The sequence below is a fragment of the Symphalangus syndactylus genome, chromosome 9 (genome assembly GCF_028878055.3).
Source record: "Symphalangus syndactylus isolate Jambi chromosome 9, NHGRI_mSymSyn1-v2.1_pri, whole genome shotgun sequence".
In the NCBI taxonomy this organism is placed as follows: Eukaryota; Metazoa; Chordata; class Mammalia; order Primates; family Hylobatidae; genus Symphalangus; species Symphalangus syndactylus.
Window position 1 is genome coordinate 61823927 of NC_072431.2, and position 12974 is coordinate 61836900.

At 52.0% G+C, this 12974-nt stretch overlaps 1 protein-coding gene across 8 annotated transcripts in view; it reads left to right on the forward strand.

Annotated features, from left to right (window-relative positions):
- Window positions 1-12974, forward strand: part of HIP1 (huntingtin interacting protein 1) — a 203200-nt gene that overhangs the window by 150259 nt on the left and 39967 nt on the right. For all 8 annotated transcript variants that reach the window (XM_055292790.2, XM_063646333.1, XM_063646331.1 and 5 more), the window contains exons 6-8: window positions 3558-3634; window positions 4414-4475; window positions 11303-11443. In XM_055292790.2, the coding sequence (XP_055148765.1) occupies window positions 3558-3634; window positions 4414-4475; window positions 11303-11443 (280 nt within the window). The remainder of the gene's footprint in view (window positions 1-3557; window positions 3635-4413; window positions 4476-11302; window positions 11444-12974) is intronic.

Sequence of the window (12974 nt, forward strand, 5' to 3'; positions counted from 1 at the left end):
GTGGGCACATAGGAGGCAACGTAAACCAGAACTGAGGCCGGGCCAGGCCAGGGTGTCAGAGGCTGAGGCGGGGAGTCGGGCTGCCCTTGGGCTGGATTGCAAGGTGAAGAAGCAGGAGGGAGAGGCTGAGAGTGTGGAGGGGAGGGGAGTTGTAGCATGTGATTGGAGGGAGGACCGGGGCTCTGGTAAAGGTGTCATGAGGAGGTGGGGAAAGGTGAGAACTGGATTTAAGATGTTTTGGGGTCGGGCGCAGTGGCTCACGCCTGTCATCCCAGCACTTTGGCCAAGGCGGGCGGATCGTCTGAGGTCTGGAGTTTAAGACCAGCCTGGCCAACATGACAAAACTCCATCTCTGCTAAAAATACAAAAAGAAATTAGCTCTCGCCTGTAGTCCCAGCTACTTGGGAGGCTGAGGTAGGAGAATCACTTGAACCTGGGCAGTGGAGGTTGCAGTGAGCCAAGATGCTGCCTCTGCACTCCAGACTGGGTGACAGAGCAAGACTCAATCTCAAAAAAAAAAAAAAAAAAAAAAAAAGACGTTTTGGGAGTAGAGATTGAAAGTGTTAAAATGAGCTGGATGTGGTGGCTCATACCTCTAATCTCCACACAATGGAAGGCCAAGGCAGGAGGATCACTTGATGCCAGGAGTTGGAGACCAGCCTGACCAACTTAGTGAAACCCGCATCTCTACTAAAAACACAAAAATTAGCTGGGCATGGTGACACGCACCTGTAGTCCCAGCTACTCAGGAGGCTGAGGTTTGAGAATGGCTTGAACCCAGGAGGCCGAGGTTGCAGGAGCTGAGATGGCGCCACTGCACTCCAGCCTGTGTGACAGAGCAAGACTCTGTCTCAAAAAAAAAAAGTGTTAAATGGAAAATGGGAGGAGGAAGGGCCTAGGGTAGGATTTTAGGTGGAAAAGGAGAGAAAGGAGGGCGTAGAGAAAGCAAGACTGGGAAGAAGGTTAAGGAGGAAGAGGACTGGGTTTGGGAGCTGGTGCAGTGGGGCTGCGGGGGTGATAGAGGCCAAAGGGGTCCCTTTCCCTTGTGTATAGGAAGACAGCATCATTCAGTGGCATCAGAAGCAGCTGGTGCCAATAGCCAGGCCCCTAGCTTTTAATAGCGTGGAAGGGCAGAAGGGAATGGTCACGTGGGCTTGGAGAATTGGGGTCGAATGAGGATGCAGCTGGCTTTGCTTCCAAAGGCTCTCAAGCTCACTGCTGTCTTGTTTTTCCTGGTTTTAGAAAGCAGAGAAAATGGGGAAGCTGGTATTGTCCAAGTGTGGAGGATCAAAGGACTTTTCCAGTTTTTAGCAATTAGCGATACAAGAGTGGGGAAGGAGGCTGGGCAGAGTGTCTCACACCTGCAATCCCAGCATTTGGGGAGGCCAAGGCTTGAGGTGAGACCAGCCTGGGCAACACAGTGAGACCCTGTCTCTTAAAAAAAACTTTTTTTTGGCCAGGCACAGTGGCTCACGCTTGTAATCCCAGCACTCTGGGAGGCCGAGGCAGGTGGATCACCTGAGGTCAGGAGTTCAAGACCAGCCTGGGCAACAAGGTGAAACCCCATCTCCACTAAAAATACAAAAAAATTAGCCAGGCATGGTGGTGCGTGCCTGTTAATTCCAGCTACTCGGGAGGCTGAGGCAGGAGAATCGCTTGAACCCAAGGGGCTGAGGTTGCAGTGAGCTGAGATCATGCCATTGCACTCCAGCCTGGGCAACAGAGTGAGACTCCGTCTCGAAAACAACAACAAAAATATCCCGCACACATTAAAGAAAAATCATTCTCTGGCCGGGTGTGGTGGCTCATGCCTGTAATCCCAGCACTTTGGGAGGCCGAGGCGGGCGGATCACCTGAGGTCAGGAGTTCAAGACCAGCCTGGCCAATGTGGCGAAACCCCATCTCTACTAAAAATACAAAAAAAGAAACAAAAAATCAGCCCTCATGGTGGTGTACGCCTGTAGTACCAGCTACTGAGCAGGCTGAGGTGGAGGATCGCTTGAGCCCAGGAAGTCGAGGCTGCAGTGAGCAACGATCATGCCACTGCCCTCCAGCGTGGGCAACAGTGAGGCCATGTCTCTAAAAAATAAAAAAAGAGAGAGAAACAGGAGAGAGCTGGCTTCCCCCTCCTCTGCCATGTAAGCAGTGTAACCAGGATGAGGCCCCTTACCAGGCACCGAATCTGTCAACACCTTGACTTTGGACTCCCTGGTCTCAAGAACTGCGAGACACTCTCTATGGGTTAAGCCACCCAGTGCGTGGTATCTTGTTATAACTGCCCGAGCTAACTGAGACGGATGTTCAGGCCAGAGAGCGTGAATGCATAGTGACACCAGCTGTGAGTCTTTCTCCAGGGACAGTCGGCAGCTGGCCCTAGGTGCAGAGCCGATGACAAGGACCCAGGCTGTCAGCAGGTCTTCCAAGCAGTGTGGTGGAAAGGCAGGCAGGGTGTGGGGAAGTGGAGCCAGGCCACCAGTCATGATGTCAAGACTGAGCCAGGAAGCAAAGGCAGGCAGAGAGATGGGGAGCAGAGGGAGCAGAAGGGGACTGGCCATCTCTGAGACAGAAGCGTGAGCAGTGGGTGGACTTGAGGGCAGGAGAGGACTGGAAGGGCAGAGGCCTGGGCGATGCAGCCAGAGAGGGAGACGCTGGAGTGGGGAGGTCTAGGCAGGGATGTTTTAGGTGATGGCAGAGTCTGGAGTGGGTGTGCATAGCTGGGGATGGAGTAGAGGTGAAGGTGCTGAAATTGAGGTCAGAGGTTGTAATCTCAGCATGTATGACTTACGGCAAAGGAAAACTGTGTCCCAGGTGCCAGGTCAAGCCTCAGAGGCCTTGGCACCATGGAGCCCAGCAGGAAAGTCCGCAATGGGGATTTTCTTTTTCTTTTTTTTTTTTTTCGCAGGGAGAGACGGAGTCTCACTCTGTTGCCCACGCTGGAGTGCGGTGGTGCGATCTCAACTCACTGCAACCTCCGCCTCCCGGGTTCAAGCAATTCTGCCTCAAACTCCCAAGGAGCTGGGACTACAGGCGTGCACCACCACACCCGGCTAATTTTTGTATTTTTAGCTGACACAGGGTTTTGCCACGTTGGCCAGCCTGGTCTCTAACTCCTGACCTCAAGTGATCCACCCACTTTGGCCTCCAAAGTGCTGGGATTACAGGCGTGAGCCACCGCACCTGGCCTAGAGCCTAAAGTATCCACTTGTACATGTAGATGCCCCACGATGGGATGGCCACCCATCTCTGTGGCCTTTTCCTTTTTGCCACAGGGACAAACCACACAGATGACAGGATCATGCTGCAGATATTGGGCAATGATTGATGATACCAGTGGTTTTTCTTTTTTTCTTTTTTGTTTGTTTTGAGGTAGGGTCTCACTCTGTAACCAAGCTGGAGTGCAGTGGCCTTGAACTGTAGCCTTGAACTCCTAGGCTCAAGCGATCCTCCCACCTCGGCCTCCCAAGTAGCTGGGACCATAGGCGTGTGCCACCACGCCCAGCTGAGAGAGAGCTCTTCATGTCTCCTGTCCTGACTCCTTTCCTCTGCCTCCCTTCCAGAATCCCAGGTTCCCAGGCAACCTGCAGATGAGTGACCGCCAGCTGGACGAGGCTGGAGAAAGTGACGTGAACAACTTGTAAGTGGCTCCTGCCCTGGGCCCAGCGAGGGAGAAAGCTTTTGTGAATGCTGACACTTCTCATGAGGGTCATGGAGGGTCTGATGGGGGGAGGCCGTGGCTGGGATGGGGACCAAAGCCCCTGGGTGACTTGGCCTTGGGGCCACTTATTTATTGGTGGTGCCTCATCCAGAACCCCTGCCTGGCTATTTCACACCCCAAAGCTTTCCTGTCTGTCTCACTTTCTGCCCTCTGACTCCAACACTGGTACCTATCCTCTCCCTCTGTCACTGTCACTGTTTTTGTTTTTGTTTTTATGAGAGGCAGTCTCGCCCTGTTACCCAGGCTGGAGTCCAGTGGCTCGATCTCGGCTTACTGCAGCCCCCACCTCCCAGGTTCAAGTGATTCTCCTGCCTCAGCCTCCCGAGTAGCTGGGATCACAGGCATGCGCCATCACACCCAGCTAATTTTTGTATTTTTAGTAGAGACGGGGTTTCGCAGTGTTGGCCAGGCTGGTCTCGAACTCCTGACCTCAGGTCATCTGCCCACCTTGGCCTCCCAAAGTGCTGGGATTACAGGCGTGAGCCACCGTCCCCGACCTGTCACTGTCACTGTTGACTCTTCACCAGGCTGCATGGCCATAATACCCATGAGGCTAAGACTTGGAGCTGGAGTTGTGTGTGTGTTTGCGCACGCACGTTAGCATTGGTGACTGGAGTAGTGTAGAGTGTGGGGGAGGGGACAGGTAACAGACCGGCCTCAGGCTGTGAAGTGTAAGCTCTCTTTCCTCTTGGGTCCAGTTTCCAGTTAACAGTGGAGATGTTTGATTACCTGGAGTGTGAACTCAACCTCTTCCAAACGGGTGAGTCTCTTCCCTCCCATCTAACCCAGGCTGTCATGGGAACTACCTAATTCCCAGTGCTCCTCTCCCTGCAAAGTGTGCGGCACAGGGGTAGGAAAATGGAGACATTCACACCCCATCTCTGGTCTCTCCATCCCTCGTGGAGGGAGGGACTGAACCTCTTCAATATTTTTCTTTTTAAGAGACAAGGTCTTGGCCGGGCGCAGTGGCTCGCGCCTGTAATCCCAGTACTTTGGGAGGCTAAGGTGGGCCCATCACTTGAGGCCAGAAGTTCAAGACCAGCCTGGCCAACATGGTGAAACCCTGTCTCTACTAAAAATACAAAAGTTAGCCGGGCATGGTTGCGCACGCCTGTAATCCCAGTTACTTGGGAGGCTGAGGCAGGAGAAGTGCTTGAACCCGCGAGGTCGAGGTTGCAGTGAGCCAAGATCATGCCATTGCACTCCAGCCTGGGTGATACAGCAAGACTTCATCTCAAAAAAAAAAAAAAGACACAGAGAGAGAAACAAGGTCTCGCTCTGTCGCCCAGGCTGGATTGCAGTGGCATATTACTGCTCACTGCAACCTCAAACTACTAGGCTCAAGTGATCCTCCCACCTCAGCCTCCCAAGTAGCTGGGACTACAGGCATGCACCACCACATCTGGCTGATTTTTTATATTTTTTGCAGAGATGCGGGGGGGAGGTCTCACTGTGTTTCCCAGGCTGGTCTTGAACTACCAGCCTCAAGGTGTCTTCCCAACTCAGCCTCCCAAAGTTCTGGGATTACAGGCATGAGCTACCACACCTGGCCTCCTAGATATTTTCAAAGCGAGTGGTTTCACGTCTGAGCAGAAAGACCACACACTGCCCCTTCCTACTGGCCTCTCTCCTGAAGCGCAGGCCTCCAAAAGCCCAAAGACAGGTCTTACCTCTTTGCCAGCCATGGCCCTGGCCAGTCCTTGGTCCAGTCCTGTCTGCTGCTCGGAGCTGGGCTGGCTCATGGGCACGACTTCTGCTGAGGAGGAAGGGCTTGTGTCTGTTGTTGAGTTGGCAGCCATGGGAAACAAGCTGGTCAGGATTGGTTGTCACCCAGGACTGGTTGTCACCCAAGTCCACATGAGAAGCTCACACAGTCCTGTTCCACTAGCAGGGGGAGTGGCCACACTTCCAGGCTCCCGTCTGCCAACAACCGTGGTGCCTCCAGACCATCAGCCCCTAACGCTTCCCTGACAAGCCTCAGCTGATCCCCTTCTCTCCAGCGTGTCTCCTCCCGACACCTCCCAGCAGGCTCCCCTCCCTTCCCTGGGGGACGTAAGCACCAGCGTTCTGAGACTCAGGGCATTCCACCACAAGCATCCAACTCTGAAAGACAACGTTCCACATTGCAGGTCTCCATACGCAAGCTTGGCGGTCTCATGCCCAAGCCTGGCGGCCTTCTCTGCATGTGGACAGGCAGGACCCACTAAGGGGTTTGGACTCTCTGACCCCGAATTTCCTTCAGCTTCCTTCAGCATGTTCATCTGTGCAGAAATGCCTACTACTGGCCTCTTTTCCAGAATATTCTGTTTTGTGTTGTATGATGGCTGGGACAGGGCAACAAATTCCTTAATACATTGACCAGTCTTCAGCACAGGACGTGGTCAGAAAAACACCAGAAACAGGCCGGGCGCAGTGGCTCATGCCTGTAATCCCAGCACTTTGGGAGGCTGAGGGGAGCGGGTCACATGAGGTCAAGAGTTCAAGACCAGCCTGGGCAACATGGTGAAACCCCGTCTCTACTAAAAATACAAAAATTAGGCAGGTGTGGTGAGCGCCTGTAATCCCAGCTACTCAGGAGGCTGAGGCAGGAGAATGGCTTGAAGCCAGGAGGCAGAGATTGCAGTGAGCTGAAATCACACCACTGCACTCCAGCCTGGGTGACAGAGCAAGATTCTGTCTCAGAAAAAAGAAAGACAAACACCAGAAACAGTTGGAAACCAGTTTGTGCGAGAAAGGGACATTCAGCCGACTAGGAAGCTATTTGAGCAGGGCATTATACAAAAGTCAGTAGAGAAATAAAAATAAAACGCAGAATCTAGTCTATGCCTTAAGCTATTCCCAGTCAGATTGAAAGCAGTGGTGTAGATGCATTTATTTTTTAAAATATGCATTGGGGCCGGGTGCGGTGGCTCATGCCTGTAATTTCAGCACGTTGGGAGGTGAAGGCAGGCGGATCATGAGGTCAGGAGTTCAAGACCAGCCTGGCCAACGTGGTGAAACCCCGTCTCTATTGAAAATACAAAAATTAGCCAGGCGTGATTGATGGTGTATGCCTGTAATCCCAGCTACTCAGGTGGCTGAGACAGGAGAATTGCTTGAACCCAGGAGGCAGAGGTTGCAGTGAGCCGAGATTGCACCACTGCACTCCAGCCTGGGTGACAGAGCAAGACTCCTTGAAAAAAAATGCTTTGGAAATGTTTGCATAAAAGTATATGAACAAGTATACATTGTTGTGGCTAACTTTTCATCGTTTGGATTTGGGTGGGAACAACGTATGCGGATAATTCAGTATTCATTTGCATTTAGCTTTCACTTCTTTGTTGTTGTTTCTTTTGAGATAGTCTGGTTGTGTCACCCAAGCTGGAATGCAGTGGTGCAATCTCGGCTCACTGCAACCGCCGCTTCTGGGGCTCAAGCCATCCTCCTACCTCAGCCTCCCAAGTAGCTGGGACTATGGGCACACACCACCGTGCCCAGCTAATTTTTGTGTACTTTTTGTAGTGACAAGGCTTCAATATGTTGCCCAGGCTGGTCTCAAACTCCTGAGCTCAAGCGATCTGCCTGCCTTGTCCTCCCAAAGTGCTGGGATTACAGGCATGGGCCACCACGCCCAGCCTGCATTTAGCTTTGGAATGTGCTAGATCTGAATGCAGGCATGAGTGAAATTCTTGGAATTGTCATCCTTGGGAAAGTGCAGCCTAGAAGTTGCAGTTGGGCTGACACAAGCTCTCTCTCTCCCTGTGGCCCTCCCCTCTTCTTGGAGCCGGCTGCCTGCCTGCCTCCCGCTGCTGTGGTGTTTAGGGATGAGCAAGACAAATGTTTCAACCTTTGGGTCATCCTTCCAGTTCCTGACAGACAGTGGACCATGAGTAAGCGGAAATGGTGATGAGGTCCAAAAGGACTTGATTAGCTGAGAGAATGAGTAAGGGGTAGAGGTGGTGAGCTCAGTCATCTTTTTTGTGCCACATCTCATGACCCCTAGCTCTGGTTTTTTGTGTTTTTTGTGTGTTTGTTTTGTTTTGAGATAGAGTCTCGCTCTGTTGCCCAGGCTGGAGTGCAGTGGCACCATCTCAGCTCACTGCAACCTCCGCCTCCCAGGTTCAAGCGATTCTCCTGCCTCAACCTCCCGAGTAGCTGGGATTACAGGTACACGCCATCATGCCCGGCTAATTTTTGTACTTTTAGTAGAGACAGGGTTTCACCATGTTGGCCAGGCTGGTCTCGAACTCCTGGCCTCAAGTGATCTGCCTGCCTTGGCCTCCCAAGGTGCTTGGATTATAGGCATGAGCCACCGTGCCCAGCCTGCTCTGGTTTTATATCTATTGTTCATTAATATTGTTACCACGAGATGCTGACCTACTCATCTCCAAATTCCCTCTGTTCTAGCCCAGTGCCTGGTGAATAGCACGTGCTCAACCATTAAAGAATGCTTGCTTTTTGAAAAACAGCAGGCTGCCAGGTGCAGTGGTTCATGTCTATAAACCCAGCACTTTAGGAGGCCGAGGTGGGAAGACTGCTTGAATCCAGGAGTTATATTTGGGTAGCTCTGGTCCAGAAGACTCTAAGTAATTCACCCTAGAGATTCCCAGAGCATGCAGCTGAAAGTGAACACTATGTAATGAATTCTATTCACCTATTTCATCATCACTGCTGTTTTTCTTTTCTCTCTCTGTTTTTGTTTGTTTTTTTGTTTGTTTGTTTGTTTGTTTGGAGACGGGATCTTACTCTGTTGCCGAGGCTGGAGTACTGTGGCACAATCATAGCTCACGGCAACCTTGACCTCCCTGGTCTCAAGGGATCCTCCCACCTCAGCCTCCTGAGTAGCTGGGACCAGGGGTGTGTGCCATCACACTCAGCTAATTTTTTAATTTTTTGTAGAGATGGGGTCTTGCTATATGACCAGGCTAGTCTCAAACTCCTGAGCTCAAGTGATCCTTCCACCTCAGCCTCCCAAAGTGTTGGGATTATAGGCATGAGCTACCATGCCCAGCCTCCTGTGCTTTAAGAAGCACCCCCAGTGTGCACTGTCCAGTAGGGCACTCACTAGCCCCATGTGATCTTTGAACTTGATTACAATTAAATAACATTTAAAAGTCAGGTCCTCAGCTGCACTAGTCCTATTTCAGGCATATTTCAGGAAGCCACATATGGCTAATATATTAGAAAGTTTATATGAACATTTTCATCATTATAGAATTCTATTGGATAGAACTATTGTGGGTGATTCTGATGTGTGCTAAAACTTGACAACCACTGAGCTTGGACATATAGTTTTCAACCCTGGATGCAGATTAGAATCTACCTGGGGTGTTTTTTGTTTGTTTGTTTGTTTGTTTGTTTTTTCTCTGAAATGGAGCCTTGCTCTGTCGCTCAGGCTGGAGTGCAGTGCTGCAGTCTTAGCTCACTGCAACCTCCAAGCAATTTGTGTGCCTTAGCCTCCTGAGTAGCTGGGACTACAGGTGCCCACTACCATGCCCAGCCAATTTTTGTATTTTTACTAGAGACAGGGTTTCGCCATGTTGGCCAGGCTGGCCTGGAACTCTTGACCTCGAGCAGTCCTCCCTCCTCGGCCTCCCAAAGTGGTGGGATTACACGCATGAGCCACAGCACCTGGCCTAATGGGGGATGGCAGGGGGAGGCTTTTGACACCCACTGACATCCCAACATACCACAGACCAATTGAAACAGATGGTGGGGTGGTTCTGGGGGTTGCAGAAGACTTTAGTGTTTCAGTTTCCCCAGGTGATCCTAACCAATCTCAAAGCCAAAGTCAAGAACCACTGCACAATTCCATGCACTTTTCACACCATTCTCACTGAAATCCTCTGAGACCCTTATGAGGTATGCACGGTTACAGCCACGTGTGCTCAACAGAAGAGCATCAGGAGGCACAGAGTGACTGAACAACTTGTCCACGATGACACTTCTCTAGATGTTTCTGGGTGCCGAAGGGCATTCCTGGAAGGCGTCGGGAATCAAGGCCAGGCAGGGAGATGGAGCAGCCTGTGGTTCCTGCCAGTTGGAGCCTGAGGAAGCCGGTAGACTTGGGGATGGCTGCCTTTCAGTGACAGCTGCTTTTAATTTGTGTCAAGAAGAAAAGCTGTCTTTTAATTAGAACAGTTTGGGATTTTTTTTTTTCAGCTGCCAGCCTAACCCAGTTACCAGGGATTAGTGCAATCAGCGGAAGCGGAATACAGGCAGCGCTGGGTCTCCCTCTGAGCCAGTTCCACTCACAGAGGGACCGCGGGGAGAGTCATTTCATTGCCCGCTGTGTGCAGAGTCTGCAGAGGCAGTGGGTGGCCAGTGCAAGAAGGAAAATCGGCCTGGCCAGTGGTGTGAGCCGAGTGTCTGCAGCCAGACGGCCAGTTGCTTGGTCTAGGATGGGGGGCAGGAAGTTGGTGTGGAGGGAGCCCCAGCGTGAGAAACTGAGGGAGCAACTTCGTCTCTGAAAAGAGGGTGGAGGCAAGACTTCTGTTTTTGTTGACAGGTGCCCCAAGTTTCAGCCTTGAACCCTGACTTATCTTCCTTCTCCCAAGTCCTTTTTCTTATTTTTCTTGTTTTGTATTGTTTTATTTTGGTTTGGTTTGGTTTCTTTTGAGATGGAGTCTTGCTCTGTCACCTAGGCTGGAGTGCAGTGGCACTGTCTCAGCTCACTGCAATCTCCGCCTTCCAGGCTCAAGTGATTCACCTGCCTCAGCCTCCCAAGTAGCTGGGTTTACAGGCGCATGCCACCACACCCAGCTAATTTTTGTATTTTAGTAGAGACAGGGTTTTTCCATGTTGGCCAGGCTGGTGTTGAACTCCTGACCTCAGGCGATCCACCCACCTCGGCCTCTCAAAGTGCTGGGATTACAGGGGTGAGCCACTGCGCCTGACTTGTTTTGTTTCATTTATTTATGAAACAGAGTCTCACTCTGTCACCCAGGCTGGAGTGCAGTGGTGCAATCTCAGCTCACTGCAACCTCTGCCTCCTGGGTTCAAGTGATTCTCCTGCCTCAGCCTCCCAAGTAGCTGGGATTACAGGTATGTGCCACCATGCCCGGCTAATTTTTGTATTTTTAGTAGAGACAGGGTTTTCCCATGTTGGAGAGGCTAGTCTCAAACTCCTGACTTCAGGCGATCCACCTGCCTTGGCCTCCTAAAGTGCTGGGATTACAGGCATGAGCCACCACACCATGCCAAAACCACTTTTTTTTTTTTTTGAGATGGAGTTTTGCTCTGTTACTGGAGTGCGATAGCATGATCTTGGCTCACTGCAACCTCCGCCTTTCGGGTTCAAGCGATTCTCCTGCCTCAGCCTCCCGAGTAGCTGGGATTACAGGCATGCGCCACCATGCCCGGCTAACAAAGCCACTTCTTGACTTTGTGACAGCCTTCAAGTTACTAACCTTCTGTTTCTTTACCTGTCTAATGGGGACACGTTTACCTATTTCATGGGAGTGTTGTGAGGGTTAAATGAATTAGATGAGATAAAGCACGCACAGAATCGGTCCTTGGTGTATGTTGGACCCCTGCCTCTGCCCCTTTGAAGAGGCTGCCTGTAATCCCCTGGCTCTACTACCTTTCTCCCTCACTTTTATTTCCTAGTATTCAACTCCCTGGACATGTCCCGCTCTGTGTCTGTGACGGCAGCTGGGCAGTGCCGCCTCGCCCCGCTGATCCAGGTCATCTTGGACTGCAGCCACCTTTATGACTACACTGTCAAGCTTCTCTTCAAACTCCACTCCTGTGAGTACCACGGGCCAGATCTTCTTACATGAGATTCAGGCCAGAGGGAGGATCCCAGCCTGAGGATGTCCCCAGAGAAACGCAGTCCTTCTCAGTGCCTTTGGCTGTCTGCTTCTGTTCCAAAAGGCCCCAGAGCTCCTGACCATTGTGAAGATAAAAGAGCAGGGCCAAGGCTTTGGTGACCCCAGTAAAGCCCCTGGCTTGCCACTCTTGCGTCCCAGTGTTACAGAATCTTTGGGGTGTCAGTTTTCTGGCTGGAAACCTCTGGGGCCAGTGGCGCCTTTGCCTGAGTTCTTGTTCTGCATCCAGGAAGAATGAGGTATGCAGACAAGTGGAGGGTGGACAAGATGAAGAGGGGCTTTATTGAGTATTAGAATAGCTCAGAGGAGACCGCAGTGGGTACCGCTCTCTGTCTGTAGGCAGGTTGTCCTGTCGAGTGTTCAGCCCTCAGCAGAAAAGAGGCCATGGAGTGGGTAGATCCTCTCTGCAGCTGGTCATCCTAGCATCTCTGCAGGTCTCTGAAGCTCTCAGCAGAGAGGGTAGCTCCTCTCTGTAGCTGGTCGTCCCATCTCTGCTCAGCTCTGGCTGAGCTCAGGCCTTTTATGGGCCTCAGAAGGGAGGAAATGCACCCCCATTGGTCCATGGGTAGGCCCGGAAAAGGCACCCCAAATTCCCACTTCAGTCCGTGGGATTGGCAGCCTAGCCCCCACTGGGGACCCGCCCTTTCTCCCAGGAATCTGCCTCCTGCTGCCATGCATGGCACCAGGGCTCAGCCCTGACTTTGCTCTAAGATCAGAGTGGGTGCCGACAGCAGGGAGAAGCCAGGAAGTGGGAGCAGGTTCAGAAGAGGGGAGGGAGAGCCTTCTCAGGCCCTGAAGAGTACAGGGATGCCTGAGTCTGCAGCCAGGGCTGTGGGCGGGTGCGGGGCAGCAGGGCTGCCACCCACTCCATGGAGCGAGAGGCCCAAGTCTGCAGCTGTGTTTTGGGCAGCTGCAGCTGCGCCCGGGAAGGCAGGGTTCCTGCCTGCTCCCGGACCCTCAAGAGCACAGGGAGGCTCAGATCTGCAGTCACAACTTGGGCGGCTACAGCCCCATCCAGGAGAGCGAGGCTCCTGCCTGCACCATGGAGTGTGCAGTCCTGGCCATGCCTCCCTGCTGCAGATGGCATGATGGCAGTGGCAGGCCATATGGACCAGTGGCTGCCATCACCAGGATGGTCCTCTCTGTCTGCCTCTAGCTTGCCCTGCTGCAGATGGCATGATGGCAGTGGCAGGCCATCTGGACCAGTGGCTGCCATCACCAGGATGGTCCTCTCTGTCTGCCTCTAGCTTGAGCACATCACCATTCATCAAGTATGTCGTGTATCCTATGAACCGCACAAATTATCAGCAGACCTGGCCTAGACCTACATGAGCTAACATAATGATTTCCAGACCATTTATCCACACAATCCCTTTGTGCAAATGGACTTTTATGGAGAAATATAAATTATAAAACACAGCTGCTCATTAAATGGAGACCTATCCCTTACC